This window comes from Dendrobates tinctorius, unplaced genomic scaffold, assembly GCF_039654945.1.
Source record: "Dendrobates tinctorius isolate UK_male_01 unplaced genomic scaffold, ASM3965494v1 ptg000098l, whole genome shotgun sequence".
In the NCBI taxonomy this organism is placed as follows: domain Eukaryota; kingdom Metazoa; phylum Chordata; class Amphibia; order Anura; family Dendrobatidae; genus Dendrobates; species Dendrobates tinctorius.
In genome coordinates, this window is record NW_027361766.1 from 31,052,795 (window position 1) to 31,072,518 (window position 19,724).

At 41.7% G+C, this 19,724-nt stretch overlaps 1 protein-coding gene across 3 annotated transcripts in view; it reads right to left on the reverse strand.

Moving 5' to 3' along the window:
* PLXNA2 (plexin A2) overlaps positions 1 to 19,724 on the reverse strand; it is a 389,564-nt gene that overhangs the window by 295,204 nt on the left and 74,636 nt on the right. For all 3 annotated transcript variants that reach the window (XM_073587292.1, XM_073587293.1, XM_073587295.1), the window contains exons 2-3: positions 17,530 to 18,816; positions 1,571 to 1,753 (exon numbers count right to left, since the gene is read on the reverse strand). In XM_073587292.1, coding sequence (XP_073443393.1) covers positions 1,571 to 1,753; positions 17,530 to 18,726 — 1,380 coding nt within the window. In that variant the 5' untranslated portion in view covers positions 18,727 to 18,816. The remainder of the gene's footprint in view (positions 1 to 1,570; positions 1,754 to 17,529; positions 18,817 to 19,724) is intronic.

Consider the following 19,724-nt stretch of genomic DNA (forward strand, 5'->3'; position numbering starts at 1 on the left):
ACGTCAAAGCTCCTTAGACTTCTGTTTGATTGTGACCTTCATCACTGGCTTTCTAATAATCTTGCCATAAACTACACCACTCCCGTTCCATGTGCGTGAACGACGTCGCCCACTTTCTTCAAGTTTTTCTACGACATCGCTCACCACGTAGCATTTATCCTTCACTTCTTACAAGTAGGACACTCGCTTCCACTTAGTATTTGACATCCTTCTCTTCCCATTTTTTAAAACTCTAAAGAAAATCCACCTTCTAAAACGAGCCGGGTTTTAAATTATTAATGCCTTTTCTATTGACTCCAGATGCGCTTGACTTGCACTTAGAATAAATACACTTCTGCTCCTAGCAGGTCTGTCGGCCTCCCATTATGCCAATTAGGCTTCAAGCTCTTCTGGTCAGCAGCTCGAGCCGCCTTGCCTTATAATTGACTTGATGCTCTTCTTCCAATTTCTTTTCAGGAAAGGTGGCTTTTCCTAAAGCTCTGTATGCCCCTCTCCAGACGGACGTTTGAGTGCTCCCATACATAAATACACTCTATCATCTACCCTGACGTTACTTGTCTTATATAGCGCTTCTATTCTATTGATTCTCTTTTTTTATACATTTATATATTTTTAATAAATTGGGCTTGACTCATCATTTCCATATTTGTTAAGTCACGTTTCTTTTTTTTTAGCCTTATGGCATTTGTTGATGTTTATTGTAGCAAATTCTTCAAAATTTTGCACGTAGTTCATGAATTTTGCACTAAATAAAAATTGCTTTTCAATATTCTCTTTTACCTTTTGTGTGCCTTTTTTAGTACAAAAGTTCCTTAAAAAAGTGCACAAAAAAGGTAAAATCACTCCAGAAGGGACTGGAGCACATTTAAGAAAACGTTTTGCAACTGCTTAAGTTGCAAATGATGAATTAGCCAAAAAACATCTGGAAATCAAAATGGTAAACCAAAAAAATACTTTAAAAAAGGCACAAAAACACCATCCCCTCCAAAAAAAAAAACCTGGTAAAAAAAGGTGCAAATGCAATTATGTATGGCACCCTTTAACTTTGTTCACTTTTAGTGCATACTAACAAACAGCTGCAGAAAAAAAAATCAATCAAAGGTATCTGGGTACCAGAAAAAAATGTTTTACTGTAATCCATTCTCCCTGTAGGTCACTTAAATATTATTATGATTATTATTATAGTGCCATTTATTCCACGGAGCTTTACATGTGAAAAAGAGTATACATAAGAAAAAACAAGTACAATAGTCAGGAACAAAATGAGTCACTGACTGGTACAGGAGGAGAGAGGACCCTGCCCACGAGGGTTCATCAAAACATTTTCAAACAAATGCTACTTTTTTGCTTTAGGTTCATTTTCACAAATTTTCTGACTTTTATAGGGATGGTGTGAAGCTAGAAAAAAGGATTTATCACTCTTTCCCTATGGACTGTGAATGGAGTTGAGCTGAAGAATCAGACACAGCCCATTGATGAGATTGGGAAGGTTTGGGAAATTCCATCTATTTTACAATTCTGGATAGTCCCTTTCAGGAGACAACATTGCAGAGACTATAAATGGTCCTACCTTTTTAATCCGGCCACTTTTAGTCCCAACAAAAACCACGCTGTAGTTGTTGTAGACATATGAAGCCAGCGACGTCATCCTGTCTCTGCCTTCCGTATAAAGCGTAACGCCTTCCACCAAGTTCAGTCCTCCCAAGGGTTGATTAATATCCAAACCACAAAAATTGTCATCAATAGGTACCGGCTGAAAATGAAAGAACAGAACAGTAATGTATAAATGATACATTAATATTCATTATAATAGGACAGGCTGTACACGGTGATGGTATATGTCACATAGGAAACATTAATTATATGTAATAATGAACGCTGGAGGTCTATAAAGACCATTTCATACACATGCTTTCTGTATAGACAGAGGCATAGGAAGAAGAAAGGATCTAGCAAGTGAACATGCAACATGTCCTGATGGCAGACATTAGGAGAAGGTCTAGTTGCACCCATACCTAACAGACATGGGGAAGATTCATGCAGTTGTTGTTAGTCAATGTGTCATCAGTAGTGTTGAGCATTCCGATACCGCAAGTATCGGGTATCGGCCGATACTTGCTGTATCGGAATTCCGATACCGACTTCCGATATTTTTTCAATATCGGAATTCGGCATCGGAATCGGAAGTTCAAAGTTGATTGACGGCCTGACGTCATCATGATGCGCGGTGTGTGCGCATCATGATGCGCCGTCATTTCGGGCCTTCCGGGGGTCTCTGCCGGCCTGCCGGGGGGCTGTGTGGACTGCCCGGGGTCGGTACCGGCCTGCCGGGGGGCTGTGCCGGCCTGCCGGGGGGCTGTGCACCCTGTGGGGGTCTGTACCGGCCTGCCGGGGGGCTGTGCCGGCCTGCCGGTGGTCTGTGCACCCTGTGGGGGTCTGTACCGGCCTGCCGGGGGGCTGTGCCGGCCTGCCGGTGGTCTGTGCACCCTGTGGGGGTCTGTACCGGCCTGCCGGGGGGCTGTGCCGGCCTGCCGGTGGTCTGTGCACCCTGTGGGGGTCTGTACCGGCCTGCCGGGGGGCTGTGCTGATGTCCGGGGGTCTGTGCAAGCATCGTCCGATGGGACTACAAGTCCCATCTGGCGATGCCTGCTACCATGACAGTGATTGACACATTAGCCAATGATGGGACAGTAGTAGTCCCATCATCCGGCTAATGTGTTAAATGTTAAAAAAAAAAAAAAAAAAAAATACTACATACATACTACATGCTACATACATAGTACATATATACTACATGCATGCTACATACATACTACATGCTACATACATACTACATATATACTACATGCATGCTACATACATACTACATGCTACATACATACTACATATATACTACATGCATGCTACATACATACTACATGCTACATACATACTACATATATACTACATACATACTACATACATGCTACATACATGCTACATACATACTACATGCTACATACATACTACATATATACTACATACATACTACATACATGCTACATACATGCTACATACATACTGCATGCTACATACATACTACATACATACTACATACATACTACATGCATGCTACATACATACTACATACATACATACTACATGCATGCTACATACATACTACATGCATGCTACATGCATGCTACATACATACTACATGCTACATACATACCACATACATACTACATACATACTACATATATACTACATGCATGCTACATACATACTACATGCTACATACATACCACATACATACTACATACATGCTACATGCTACATACATACTACATACATACTACATGCATGCTACATACATACTACATACATACTACATGCATGCTACATACATACTACATGCATGCTACATACATACTACATGCATGCTACATGCATGCTACATACATACTACATGCTACATACATACCACATACATACTACATACATACTACATACATACTACATGCTACATACATACTACATATATACTACATGCATGCTACATACATACTACATGCTACATACATACCACATACATACTACATACATGCTACATACATACTACATACATACTACATACATACTACATGCATGCTACATACATACTACATACATACTACATGCATGCTACATACATACTACATGCATGCTACATACATACTACATGCATGCTACATGCATGCTACATACATACTACATGCTACATACATACCACATACATACTACATACATACTACATACATGCTACATGCTACATACATACTACATATATACTACATGCATGCTACATACATACTACAAATATACTACATGCATGCTACATACATACTGCATGCTACATGCATGCTATATACATACTACATACATACTACATGCTACATACATACCACATATATACTACATACATACAATACATCCATACAATACATACATAGACATACAGTACATATAACATAGAGTAACATACTTACCAATACTTGTCACATTGTTCCCCGAAGCCATTGTCTTTTCCGGAATAAATATTAACATAACAAACCACAAAAATACTCACCCACGATCCGAAGCAGTCCACGAGTGTGTCCCACGACGATCTTGGGTAGAGAACTGCAGCATCAGATGATGCTGCCGTTCTCTACGGGCTGCAGGAATCCAATGACGGAAGGTAGGTATCCTTCCGCACTGTATTCCTCCGCCACTTAAAAAAAAAAAAAGTCCCTAGTCTCACTTTATGCCATTGCTGCGTGGGAATTTCCCACACAGCAATGGCATAAAGTGAGACTAGGGACTTTTTTTTTTTAAGTGGCGGAGGAATACAGTGCGGAAGGATACCTACCTTCCGTCATTGGATTCCTGCAGCCCGTAGAGAACGGCAGCAACAGCTGATGCTGCAGTTCTCTACCCAAGATCGTCGTGGGACACACTCGTGGACTGCTTCGGATCGTGGGTGAGTATTTTTGTGGTTTGTTATGTTAATATTTATTCCGGAAAAGACAATGGCTTCGGGGAACAATGTGACAAGTATTGGTAAGTATGTTACTCTATGTTATATGTACTGTATGTCTATGTATGTATTGTATGAATGTATTGTATGTATGTAGTATATATGTGGTATGTATGTAGCATGTAGTATGTATGTAGTATGCATGTAGCATGCAGTATGTATGTAGCATGCATGTAGTATATATGTAGTATGTATGTAGCATGTAGCATGTATGTAGTATGTATGTGGTATGTATGTAGCATGTAGTATGTATGTAGCATGCATGTAGCATGCATGTAGTATGTATGTAGTATGTATGTAGCATGCATGTAGTATGCATGTAGTATGTATGTAGTATGTATGTGGTATGTATGTAGCATGTAGTATGTATGTAGCATGTATGTAGCATGTATGTAGCATGCATGTAGCATGCATGTAGTATGTATGTAGTATGTATGTAGTATGTATGTAGTATGTATGTAGCATGCAGTATGTATGTAGCATGCATGTAGCATGCATGTAGTATGTATGTAGCATGTAGTATGTATGTAGCATGTAGTATGTATGTAGCATGTAGTATGTATGTAGCATGCATGTAGTATGTATGTAGTATTTTTTTTTTTTTTTTTTTTTTTTTAACATTTAACACATTAGCCGGATGATGGGACTACTACTGTCCCATCATTGGCTAATGTGTCAATCACTGTCATGGTAGCAGGCATCGCCCGATGGGACTTGTAGTCCCATCGGACGATGCCTGCACAGACCCCCGAAGCCTGCACAGACCACCGGCAGGCCGGCACAGCCCCCCGGCAGGCCGGCACAGCCCCCCGGAGCCTGCACAGACCACCGGCAGGCCGGCACAGCCCCCCGGCAGGCCGGCACAGCCCACCGGAGCCTGCACAGACCACCGGCAGGCCGGCACAGCCCCCCGGCAGGCCGGCACAGACCACAGGAGCCTGCACAGACCCCCTGGCAGGCCGGCACAGCCCCCCGAAAGGCCCGTACAGACCCCAGAGAGGCTGTACAAGGCAAAAACAGGGTTTTTCTTATTCCGATACCGGAAGTCCCATAGACTTGAATGGGACTTCCGGTATCGGAATTGGCGATACCGATACTTTTTTTAAAGATCGGCCGATCCATTCCGATCCGATACTTTGAAGTATCGGACGGTATCGCTCAACTCTAGTCATCAGAAAATAACACAATTTTCAACAGTTTTTGTGTTAAATGTATTTTTCTTACAATTTGTTATGTTTTTAATTCAATATCACAATCTGTATTAAAAATAAAAAATAGAAATCGTGCAATTTTCACACTGGGCATTTTTTAAACACTTCCTGTTGTTTCAGGAAACAACACATGTATATAGCCACATTGGTCATATCACAATCCTATTTACTGTATGGAAGTATATATAATGAGGCTGTGCAAAATAGTGTGAACTGAGGGGGAACAGGGGCAGCACATCACCAATTGTGATTGGTGGATCCTGTGTTATCAGCTGTATATAGGCGGGTTATCTGTCATTGTAATCCTGCCTATGATGGCAAAGAAACAGCTGTTAGCTCTTTCTGAGAGCACAGGAAGTATGACTCTAAAATAGCTACAGTGGCCTGGGTGCAAATTGCAATTATTAATTTTTTGTTTAATAAAGATCGTGATACGAAAAAATATAACAAAAGATTGCTATTTAAAAAAAAATACATGTAACATGTAATGATCTAAACAATAGGTCATATTCGGAAGACACATTTCCTTCAAAGGCGTAGTCCAACAATATATTGATCTTTATCCTAAATTAATATCTACTTATAGTTCCCTCTGTAATATAACGGTTTTCTTTTCTTTCCCATTTTGATGACGTTTTGTTTGAGAATCCACAGTGTTGGTACACTCAAACGAAATGTCATCAGAGAGCAGAGGCTCCGCTCACTGACACAGCCTCTGTCGCCACTCAGAAGCGTCATCAGTGACATCCGTTTCAGAGGCTAGGCTAGTCACTGCTCTATAGAGCATGCAACCAGCTGTCAGTTCTGACATATGCTTAGTACAAGCCCCTTTCTTACTGTGCTGTAGTCATCTCCGTGCACAGTGACAGTGCGCTCCCCTCACGAAAAGTGAGGAGCAGGCAACACACTGTCAGTGCATATTGTAAGGAAAGAATTTGGCGAGTAGAGATCAATCCCACCCTCGAAGCAATGACCTTTGCTCAGTCTTATTATATACCTCAATACAAAAGCTTGCGTCAGAGTCTGTTCATTCTAGATATGTAAATGTGTTGTTTCTTGAAACAACAGGAAGTCAAAGTCTTAAAATTCCCAAATGGCCAGTGTGAAAATTCCTTTCGGATGAAAATCAATATTAGTGTAGGACCACCCCCTTTAAGCTCCCCTACCACTAAAAAAATGACTCAGCCACTATTAAAATCATACTTTTACTGTGTGTAAATCTATCCCTCAAGGGGTAATACGGAGGCATTGAAGCCACTTGGCCAAACATAATAGTGCATTGAGCATCCTAATTAGTATATGGGAAAAAAAGCTCTTTTTCACAACGGATTTACAGACCAATTTATACAGTAAAGCTATGGTTTTTATTCATTTATTATTAGACACCCCCTATATGTTTGTATACTTAGCTAAAATTGTCTTTTGGGGGGGCGACAGACTAAAAAAGCCTTGAAATTTCATTGTGCATCTGATGATGTCACGTCATCTTCTCTGTGAAGGACCAGTACATTCACCTAACTAATGTCACTATTCTACAACAACCCCTAACAATGCATTGTGGTGAAAATAAGCCTAGTGGTCCTAGATGGTTATCTAACAGTTATTTAATTATTTCATATATATCTTGATCAGCTCTGAATTGCAGCCTGCGGAATATAATAATGTCAACATGTTATTTTCCCAGCAATGTAGCAGACAACCAATTACCGTACTTCTGGTTGGCACAGGACGCCCAGACAAAGACCAGGTAACTTACAACCTCTAACTAATGACAAACTAGAAAGAAAAAGTGGATGTTATAACTAATAAAAGAAGCACTGTGGTACAGTGGGGGAAATAACTATTTGATCCCTTGATGATTTTGTAAGATTGCCCACTGACATGAGCAGTCTAGAATTTTAAGGGTAGTTTAATTTTAACATTGAGATATAGAATATCAAAAATAAAATCCAGAAAATCACATTGTATAAATTATATAAATGTATTTACATTTTGCAGTGAGAAATAAGTATTTGATCCCTCTGACAAACAAGACTTAATGCTTGGTGGCAAAACCCTTGATGGCAAGCACAGCAGTCAGACTTTTTTTGTAGTTGATAATGAGGTTTGCGCACGTCAGGAGGAATTTTGGTCCACTCCTCTAAATCATTAAGATTTTGAGGCTGTTGCTTGGTAACTCGGAGCTTCAACTCCCTCCATAAGTTTTCTGTGGGATTAAGGTCTGGAGACTGGCTAGGCCACCCCATGACCTTAATGTGCTTCTTTTTGAGCCACTCCTTTGTTGCCTTGGCTGTAGTTTTTGGGTCATTGTCTTGCTGGAAAAGCCAGACACGACCCATTTTTAAAGTCCTGGCAGAAGGAAGGAAGTTGTCACTCAGGACTGTATGGTACATGGCTCCATCCATTCTCCCTTTGATGCAGTGAAGTAGTCCCGTGCCCTTAGCAGCGAAACATGCCCATAACATGTTTCCACCTCCATGCTTGACAGTGGGGACGGTGTTCTTTGGGTCATAGGCAGCATTTCTCTTCCTCCAAACACAGCGAGTTGAGTTAATGCCAAAGACCTTAATTTTTGTCTCATCTCACCACAGCACCTTCTCCCAATCACTCACAGAATCATCCAGGTGTTCACTGACAAAGTTCAGATGGGCCTACACATGTGCCTTCTTGAGGAGGGGGACCTTGCGGGCACTGCAGGATTTTAAACCTTTACGGCGTAATGTGTTACCAATGGTTTTCTTGGTAACTGTGGTCCCAGCTGCCATGCGATCATTAACAAGTTCCCTCTGTGTAGTTTTAGGCTGATCTCTCACCTTCCTTATGATCAAAGATACTCCACAAGGTGAGATTTTGCATGGTGCCCCAGATCAATGTCAATTGACAGTCATTTTGTTTTTCTTCCATCTTCTTACTAATGCACCAACAGTTGTCTCCTTCTCACCCAGCATCTTACATATGGTTTTGCAGCACATTCCAGCTTTGTGCAGGTCTATGATCTTGTCTCTGACATCCTTAGAAAGCTCTTTGGTCTTGCACATGTTGTAGAGGTTAGAGTCTGACTGATTAATTGAGCCTGTTGACAGGAGTCTTTTATAAAGGTGAATATGCAAGACAGCTGTCTTTAATGCAGGTAAGGAGTTGATTAGGAGCGTCTAACTGGTCTGTAGGAGTCAGAACACTTAATGGTTGGTAGGGGATCAAATACTTATTTCTCACTGCAAAATGCAAATAAATTTTTATAATTTATAAAATGTGATTTTCTCGAGTATATTTTTAATATTCTATCTCTCAGTGTTAAAATTAACCTCTCCTTAAAATTATAGACTGGTAATGTCTTTGTCAATGGGCACCTTACAAAATCAGCAAGGGATCAAATACTTATTTCCCCCACTGTATATGAAAGTTCATAATAAAATATGGCATGTAGTGATGCTATAATGAAGGCAGTGTAATTAACATGAAATTTGCCATGTAGGATGCCCATGGATACAGAATCGGCTTTGCAACAGACCAGTCAGCGGAGCTCTTCCTGCATAGTAACAGAAGTACCGGACTAGATTCCTCATTAGATGAGATAGATGACATTATTTAGGTAGCGTAAGATGGTAGGTATTATGATAGCAAATACATGGTACTGAATGTTCTATCTACAAGAAAGAGAACCAAGAATGAAACCCATGATCAAATACTCTACTATCAGAAGCAGGAGTCACTGGAGCGTTTTTACTGACCAGTAATAAAAAAAAGGAATATTATGATATGCATGTTAGTAGCTGGCCCAAGGAAGATCTTTTCTGAAAGAACTCTGCCAGAAAGTGCCTAAAGAGATCATTTCATCCTTCGTCTGGAGTCATTATACATATATGGCCAGTCTGAACGACTGTATCTGCCGTGATGGACTGTAATGTGTATGACTGCATTGGCAAAAAGACTGCTCACCAGATGATCGTTCAACGACTGTTCACCCATCAACCTACTTCTACATAATGTTTGGCTGCTTTATTGTAACCGAAGGCACAGAAGTCATAAGTCATTTAACAGCACTTAGTAAATGACATGACTTAAGGCCCCGTCACACCAAGCGATATCGCTAGCAATATCGCTATAACGTCACTGTTTTTTGTGACGTAGCAGCGATATTGCTAGCGATATCGCTATGTGTGATACTTACCTCCGACCGCTCCCCCGCTGGTTATCGCTGATCGCGCGAGAACGTCCTGGGCCGTTTCTCGTCATCAGCTTCCTGCTGGGCTTCCTGCTGTGGAGACGAGCGACGCATGGACGTGGGCGGGAGGACCTCAAGATCGCTTTGACTGACAGGTAAGTAGCGACCGCCGACCGCTACTATGTCGCTGGTGAGCTCTGCCTGTTTGGCAGCTCACTAGCGACCACTTAGCGATGCACCAGCGATCCTGACCGCGTCATATCGCTGTCGGGATCGCTGGTGCATCGCTAAGTGTGACTGTACCTTTAGTAAAAGAGCCAACCATTGGCAATCTGGCAAAAATGATGCACTGAGAGATAAACCATATTTCTATGAATATGTGTGAGCCCACCTGCAACGACAAGATGACCTCATATTTGTGGGTCGCTGCTCAAACTTACCCCTCTCACCGGCCTTGCCCTACAAAATGAACTTAAGGTAGGTAGGATCTAGCTTTATTCTCCTCTAATTAAAACTAGTCTTGTTGAACTAGAAAGGTTCTCACTAATGAACCGATATATCACCATGTTGGGCCATTAAACAGAAGTCTTTTTTTTCACTCTGAATGGTGTACTGCTTCCAATCTCTGCATATAAAACTAGTCTTGGACAGATAAAAGATGCGCATGACCACTATGGAGGCAGTCACTACCTTTAAATATGCAAAGCAAAAAAACAAACTCAGTCAGCACCTAGAAAGCACCCGTGTGCATTTAAGTTACTTTGTTATGAGCTCTTGACTGACTTTGTTCTTTCTGAATCTACTGTCCACCATTTCTTTTAGATGGAGGTGACACAATTACTACGTAAATGTAGTCTACGAGGTACAGTTTCTGCTTGTGGAGAGTGCCACGCTTTGTCAGAGGCCTCTCACCCAACCAAAAATACTCTCTTGCTTTACACTGATGAAGGACAAATACCTTGAAACATGTGTCTGCAAATTGAGGTTCTGGTTTGGTTTCTTATCCTTAGCCATGTGGCAAAAGGCCTTTGAGATCGATACTGACTTTTAGGATTTTTACCTCTGATGGGTGATGCTAGAGTTCTCGTCCTCTTCTTCTTTGAGGAGGCTTTTTGCATGAGTGCATGAGGCAGCTTTCAAGTGGCTGACAACCACAGTACTAACTCCATGAGGTCATAATATATGTGTTGCTAAGGTCCAGGAACTACTGTCTCAAAGCTAACTGACTTCCTGTGAACCTTATCCAAATGTGCTTTTTTCTTGTAAAATAAATGTAAAATTATCTTTCAAGGACAAACGTAAATCTGTGGAGCATTTCATGTTTGTACTACAGAAACAATCGATTTTAATGATATACAACAAAGGCTAGTAAGTAGATGCTGAGATAAAAATAAACATAAATCTATAAAGATCCAAAACAAGTAAAAAAAAAAGGAAAATCCACAAGATACATTAAAAGTCCATCAGGGGAATTATAAGTGGAGCTGCCAGCAACCCTATAAAACGTCAGCGTGACACCCATTATGTCAGAGTTTGTGACAGGACGAGGAAGAAATAGCCATAGTGTCACTTTAAATCTCTGTCTGTATTTTCTGTGTGAGACAGGTGCTAAGTTTGATGTATCTACCACTGCGGCATATGGCGGAGTGCATGTCTTCCCTGCTTCTGTGAATGTCAGCGGATAGAGAAATACTACAAGCTGCAAGTTCACTAATTCATGTATTGATTACAATCTATTCCTTGCTGACTTGAAGAATACAAATGACAGCTCGTAGGTTGGAAGAGCCATGGAGGCCACAACCTGTAAAAAGATGCCATATATTTTGGCACAAATATAATATCTTAGACTGGTTTAGTGACTGTGTGGAAACATACTGTATAATCCTTTTATTAATTCATTCCATGATTTCAACCAGATTATCCTTATCCTAGCTTTGCTGAGCAGATCTTAGTATCCCTTTTGTGTTTCAAAATTGTATTCAATTTTATGTCTGGGAGATCAGGGTGATACCAATATGCCATCCATAAGGCTATGTTCAGATTATGGTTTCCTATACACCCAAACAGTGGGTAATTGCAATCCTATATAGTTGGATTCTGTTGTCACTCACATGAATCTATGCAGCTTCCTACCACAGTGCCATGTATCCTGTACCACCAAACGGTGCCCTATTACCACTGTACCGCTAAATGATGCCCTATTACCACTGTACAGCCAAAGGTTGACCTACTACCACTGTAGTGCCAAATACAGCCCTATTACCTAAATACCACCAAATAGTGCCCTATTACCACTGTACCACCAAATGATGTCCTATTACCACTGCACCACTAAATGGTGCCCTATTACCACCATACCGCCAAAGGCTGACCTATTACCACTGTAGTGCCAAATAGTGTCCTATTACCACTGTACCGCTAAATGATGTCCTATTACCACTGTAACGCCAAATAATACCCTAATACTATTGTACTGTCAAATAGTGCCCTATTACCAGCAAATGGTGCCCTATTACCACTGCAGTACTATTGTTCCCTATCATCACTATAACAGCAAATGGTACCTTATTACGACTAGAAAAGATAAGACACTATTATATGTCTGGCGCAAAAACAATGGAACACAGCAGACATACATGATAATGTAAAAATGGGAAGAGGGAAGCAAGAAGCTGCCAGACACCATTCAAGGTAGGTTATCGTCCTTGAGCACAGGGGATTGGGTATGTTGAAATGTAATATGCCGAATCCTTTTTTTTTTACCAGAATTTGATGAATCAACATTCAGAAGATTGAAAATTGTTGGGTTGAATTTAAGGCCCCGTCACACATAGCGATCTCGCAAGTTTTGTGACACAACAGCGATCTCACCAGCGAGATCGCTGTGTGTGACAGCGATCAGCGACCGGCCCCCCTGCCGGTATCGCTGATCGCTCTTGGAAACCTCTGGACATTTCTTTTGTCGCTGATCTCCCGCTGGCCAGCATGCATTGCTGTGTGTGACAGGCGGGAGACCAGCGATCAGCGATAAAATAATTAAAAAAAAAAAATATTACTATTCTCACCTTCCGATGTCCCGCGCAGCATTCCCGCCTCTCTCCACGCTCCGGTCCCAGTAATCCTTTGCAAGAATGACCGCGAGACTTCGCGATCCAGCGAGAATGGACGTCATCGCGGTAATTCTCGCAAAGGATTACTGGGACCGGAGCGTGGAGAGAGGCGGGAATGCTGCGCGGGACGTCGGAAGGTGAGAATAACAATATTTTTTATTTTAATTCTATTTTTGACATGAATCAGCGCTGAACACAGCGATGCCGCATGCGCGGCGTCGCTGTGCTAATCGCTGGTGAAGCTGTCTGTGTGACAGCTCACCAGCAATCACATAGCGATTCACCAGCGATCCTGACATGTTGATATCGTTGTCGGGATCGCTGGTAAGTCGCTTAGTGTGACGGGGACTTTAGTCTAGTCTGGATAGCCAGTATCTATACTACCAGTACGTCTTGGTGGCTAGCTTCTCTCCATCACACACTGCTCATTGGCCCCATTTTATCTCTCTCATTTTTGCTGTTTATTTAAACTGTGTGTCCTTGCCCAGCAAAAATAGAAGCAAAGCCATTAATCTCCCTGGTAAACCCCTCTCATATTTGTAGACTTCAAGAACCTTATCGCAGAGTCGTAGAATAAGTCACTTTCTTCAGAATGAACCCTTATAGTCTGAGTGGGAAAAAACTCACCAAATTGCTTGCTGGACTTGATAAAGAAAAAAATAAACAGCCAGAGATGCCAAGTACGAGCCATACAAAAGAGCTACACATTGCAAAGCCGATTATAGTGAATACTTGGCAAATAATGGAGTATTTCATTTTATGCCAATAGATGAGTCTTTTGTGAATTCCTGGCAAACTTATCACAACTGTCAATTGGGTTGGAAATAAAGGTGGCTATGAACATTGAGAAGAACTAGGCTGATGGAGGAACAACCATTGATCAAATGAACGGAGGTGAAAAAAATTGTTTGGTCCTAGTGAAAGACAACCCATCTTTATTGGAGAAATGTGGGATTATTCTGGGAACATCTGAAGAACATTCTAACTAGAAGATCTTTCATGGGCTAGCGAATACTGGGCGAAAATGGACATACATGGCCGACTTCTTCTTATGTGATGTTTGTTACACATCAGTTGGCTAAAATGATTGGCAGTTGCTGAATTTCACTTGACGATCAATCATTATGGCTGTGGTTCTGGGTTCAAATCCCACCAAAAGACATCATCTGCAAGGAGTTTGTATGATCTCCCCATGTCTAACATCCTGATAGGGAATCAATATTGTGAGCCCCAGTGGGGACAGTGCTAATAGTGCAGAATATGATGGCGCTATATAAGCACGCATAAATAATAAACTTAGACTATATTCAAATCAACCTTAGGAAACTAGTTATGGTACTATAGAGCCACCTTGTCGTTTTTTATAGTGTTTAGAAACAAGCAAGTGATGTCACCATGCTGACATCATCAGAGTTCCCTGCATCATAGAGATCCCTATTTGCCAGCAACGTTTTCTAGGAGAACCATAGATAAAACCTGACTGTTTACTTCACAGACACATTTATACATATTTTTACCCCTATAATTGAGATTTGTCTTTCTATTCCTCCACAGTTAGGTAACAGGAATTACAAGAGAATTATGGAAAGTGAATATTGTACCTAGAAATTTGCTTGATAGCTTAAAAATATTCTTTAAAACAAATTTATTCAATTGTCTATACCAGCATAAACCTCCATCTGTCTCTAAATAAAGTGCCCAAAATGTAGTAATTTACTATGTTAAACTAAGCAGACAAAAATATTCAAGTTTAACCGTTTCCAAATTATCAGTCTTTGTCCATTAATTGCAAATTCTAAAAATGCAGCAGCTGCTGCTAAACACATTGCAGCTGGATCCATGCTGTCTCTAAAAGTCGCTGGTGCCAAAAAGGTGATTGGGCGCTCTGCGCAGAAGAACATTCCAGGGCAACGGAAGGGGAACCATATTTCTGACAAAATGACTCTGCTAAGAAACTTTCATTTAAGAAACAGTCTAATATTTAAAAAAAAGGCTAAGGGCAAGAAAAATCTAATGTACCTAGAATCTCCTGCCCTCTCGACACACCGGAAATGCCGCCAAGCAACTCAATGGCTAAGCAAGCCGCTGCTGTGGCTAGTGATTGGCAGACGTTTCTGGAGAATGACCAAGAATTACAGACCCTGAGAATATGGGAAGAGGAGCCGTAAGGGAACAGTGGAGCTAAGTATTGCATCTAGTTTTAGTCCATTTGGAGCATTTTTTATTGATTTGTCTGAAAAATGGCATCGATGCTCATAGCTACCGTAATTTGTTTTAGCAGTTTCTTACCCATTTGACACGTCAGCAGTGGTAAATAAATACTTCATACTGACAGCAATGTCCTGGCTGAGCTCTCCGGGCTGGCCGCAGAGACTTTAAGCTAACATTCTTGTGGTTTCATTAAACTGCTTAATGTGATTATCATATTTAGAAGAGCTGAGTGATAACTCTCCCAAAGTTCATGAACTAGTGAATTTAATATACTGATGGCAGACAAGGAAACACAATGCAGACTGCGTGACATGCTGGCTTTAGGAAAACCTCTCTGGTGGAACCATTTCCTACAAAAAAAGCAGGACTATCTGTTTATTATATAGCACCAACATAGTCTGCAGCACTTTACATATATTGCCATCATTCGCAATCTAGATTCCGTATCAGTATGTCTTTGGAGTGTGGGAGGAAACCGGAGAACACGGAGGAAACCCATGGGGAGAACATACAAACTCCTTGAAGATGTTGTCCGTGGTGGAATATAAACCCAGAACCTCAGCGCTACAAAGGAACAGTTCTAACCACTGAGCGACCGTGCTTCCCATGATCCATTGATAAAATCCCCATGTTAGGTGTTATATTGATCACAGTATGTCCCTAAAGAGTCCAATACACATAATATGGTGCTTGATTTGGACAGATGAATATACCGAGGGCCTTATGGAGTTTTCTATCAAATTCGCACCTTCCAATACTATACTAAATAGTACTATACTAAATAGTACTAAAAGGAATTGTCTCATGTGGCTCATCAGAGAAAAACCATTCTAAAATGCAGCCACTGAAGAGCTAGCTGACCGGGCCAACTCCCATTCCTGGAACACCGGCTAACAGCTGATTTCGGAGTCATTTCTCCTAAGGCTATGTGCCCACGTAGCGTTTTATTCCGGACACTAAAAACCGGACTCCTTCCCAGAAATCGCAGGTTTTTTTCCGAGCGATTTCACCGCGATTATGTTTGCGATTTTGCCGCGATTTTCGCGTGCGATATTCAAGCACTTTCCAAGCGATTTGAAGCATCGCTTGGAAAGTGATTGACAGGTTGGTCACACTTGTCAAACATAGTATTTGACAAGTGTGACCAGCTTTTTACTATTGAGGCCGCCTATGCGCCCTCAATAGTAAAAGATAGAATGTTAAAATGCTAAAAAAAAATTAAAAAATCGGGGTATATTTACCTTCCGACGTCCCGCGCTGCATTCCCGGCCTCAGCGTTCCCAGTAATGCCTTGCGAGACCTGTGATAACGTTGGTCTCGCGTTGCTATAGCGATCTCGCGAGACCACGTCATCACAGGACCGTGCCGCAAGGCATTACTGGGAACGCTGAGGCCGGGAATGCAGCGAGGGACGCCGGAAGGTAAATATACCCCGATTTTTTATTCTTTTTTTTACAGGGGTATGGTACCCAGGGCCTGGAGGACAGTCTCCTCTCCTCCACATGCAGGAAGTAAGCGATTCTCATGCATTCCTATGGGTGCGGAATTGCGGCAATTCTTTGCGATTCCGCATAAAAGAATGACCATGCTGCGATTTTTTCCGCGATGCGATTCAGCCACGGAAAAAAGCGCAGCATTAGCACAGCATGTGCGGAATGCCATAGGAATGCATGGGGGGCGTTCTGTACACGATTTTTAAACGTTTTCGCAGCGTTTTCGCGCCAAAAATCGTGGCAAAAACGCTTAAAAATCGCTACGTGGGCACACAGCCTAAGGAACTATAGTATTACTTATGTAACAAGGATTGTCTTAATCAGCCAGAACGGGAGCTGCTCAAACAGGAAGGGAGGACCTCAACAAGGACATAAGGCCAGGAGTTGGTATAGCTAGCCATATCTTGTCCGTGTATGTTTGGTCTGATTCACACACTAATTAATTCAGACTGTAGATTAGTTAAGTGAAGGAAGAATGCATTTGTATGTGCACAACCAGCCAACTCAGGGTAGGCACAACCTCAAGACCACAAGGCCATAAAAGACATCTGCAAAGTGTACCTTGAGTGGTTCTAGCTTTATTAACCCCAAAAGTGCAAAGCCCAATTCTTGGGAAGAAGGTGTTTGGTGAAGGTGTAGGAAATAAAAAAGCCTGGATATGTCGGTAAATTTTCAGCTGTCTTGTTTCACTCCAAACTAGCATATTAAGGTGATCATACCCAAAGGATTTGACATTCATAACCAAATGACCAATATAAACAGTGGTTTCATTTTACGAAGAAAGGCAAGAAAATGCTCTTACAGCTTTAGTGCACTGGACATCCTTTCCTAGCAGCCAGTTTAGCTCCAGATTTCCTTCTCCCTGATAACAAGATTGCAGTCTTTCCTTAATGAGCGCATTGATAGTCTTGATGGGGAAGACACAAAGTGTGGAATCGTCGGGTGGATTGTGGTACTGTTTCTGGCCTTTTGAAAAAATTGCAAACAGTACATCATCCAGCACTGATATTTTCAGTGACCTAGCTAATGTGGCCCCTGGTTTTGTAAGATAGGCAGCCTGCAGTAGCCTGTACTCCACCCCATTCTTTGTGCATCCAATAGGCAAGGAAACGTAGGAGTGAAATTTAGGATCGTTTTTGCATAAGCGCACAATTCGAGAGGTGTAGAAGAGATCACTTGCTGAATTACTAGAGATACCTTCAGGAGTTTCTGGCTGCACAGTGAGGAAATAAACATAGTTGCCGCTCGCAAAGCCATAAATGTAAAAAATGTCAAAATGAGAGACCAAAGCAAGGGTATCAGATGGTATCTTGATGAGGGACGACACAAAGTCACTGTAGAGCTCATAATCCAACATGGTAGACGATTCTGGATCCCTAGGCAACTTGCGACTTGAAAGAGTTGGAAAATAATCCTGTTTGCCATCGACAGCAGTTCCAATGAAGAGTTTGCCATCCCGACCTTCGCTGTGAACGATCACTCCATACATTGTACCAGTCTCATTGACACTGGAGAGGTAGTGCTCTTTCTTATGAGATGGTTCTACCAGTATAAAAAGGTCATCCAGACGTAGCAGCTTACAAACCCCCTGGTACAAACTACCACATGCCAACAGTCGGTTCTCAGAATAGTCAATGATTAGCAGTTTGTTCACGTTGTTGGTCAGTGTACGAGGTTCACTACATGGCTGCACATTCTGCGGAGGGTAGCAGGATTTGTTATCCTCTCCAGGACCAGTGTTATGGGACACCAACAGGGTTAAGTTTCCTGAAAGCTTATAAATGCGATTTACTGCACCCACATAGACGGCCCCTGTGCTCTGGTGCACGGTGAGATGACTAAAAGTCCAGTCTCTTTGCTCAGCATGAAATGTGTTGGTAAGGGAAGCACCAGGAATTTCGAAAGACAGCATGGCCAAAACCAGCAAGACCATGGAAGCTGCCCGACTGTGGAAATGGAGAGATTTCTCTGTCCGCCTCTGTAACCTCTGCTGTTCCATGGTGATGAATTAGGGGAAAGAAGAGAGCTGGAACCCAAGCTCTCTTTGGTTTTCAATGCCTCCTAGAGTTTATGTCTTCTTTACATGATTCTGAAAGACAAAGAAAAAATATGAGCATCAGATATATAGGATTTGCAATGTGGCTTGTCATAATGTCTGTAGTATAGAAAGCGTTCATACACATTTATTGAATCCAGTCAATATTCATGCCTACAATCGCCATTAATGCGGACCGGTCACCTCTCCTGACATGGCTGTTTTACCATGAAATATCAATTCTGGAACAACTTCACCACTGCACCATTCCTCCTAGAAATGAATGAATAAATTGTCAACTGGATGGTTAAAGGGCATGTACCTACACAATCTGACACCGGTGGCACTGCCTGGACCGTGTGACACTGAGGACATCCCCCCAACTGGTAGCACCCAGTTGTCTAATTATTCATTCATTTCTAGGAGACATACCAGTGGAAGGACACATCACAGATTCCTAGAAGGAAATGTTCCTGAATTGTTATTTATGGGAATCAGTTATTTCAGACATGTCAGGAGAGGTGACTGATCCTCCTTAAATCGCTTGGTGAAATACAAATCATATGTGACGATTTTTAGACTTATTGTGTTCCGTAAGATTAGTAAGCGGCAGAGCGCTCGGAGTGCGCTCCTCCCCAATGCTAGCATAGGCATAATCATGAAATATAGGAGATTGTCTTCGCATGGCAACCTTTACTAGTAAAATAAGATTTCACTTCTAAGGGTCACTGCTTTCCTGCTACTGTGAAATCGAAATAATCTAAAGCTGTGCAAAAAGATTAACACTATATGTATCCACCTAAGCTGAAGCTATAATGACAACTGATGCACCGGTGCCCCCTCTAATCTGATGAAAGTAACATGACTTGTGCCAGGAGACACTCATGTTCAGATCAGCGCAATAAAAAAGAGAACTATCGCTATGCAAGACGTCAGAACGATGTCTTGGGATTTAAGCTGCA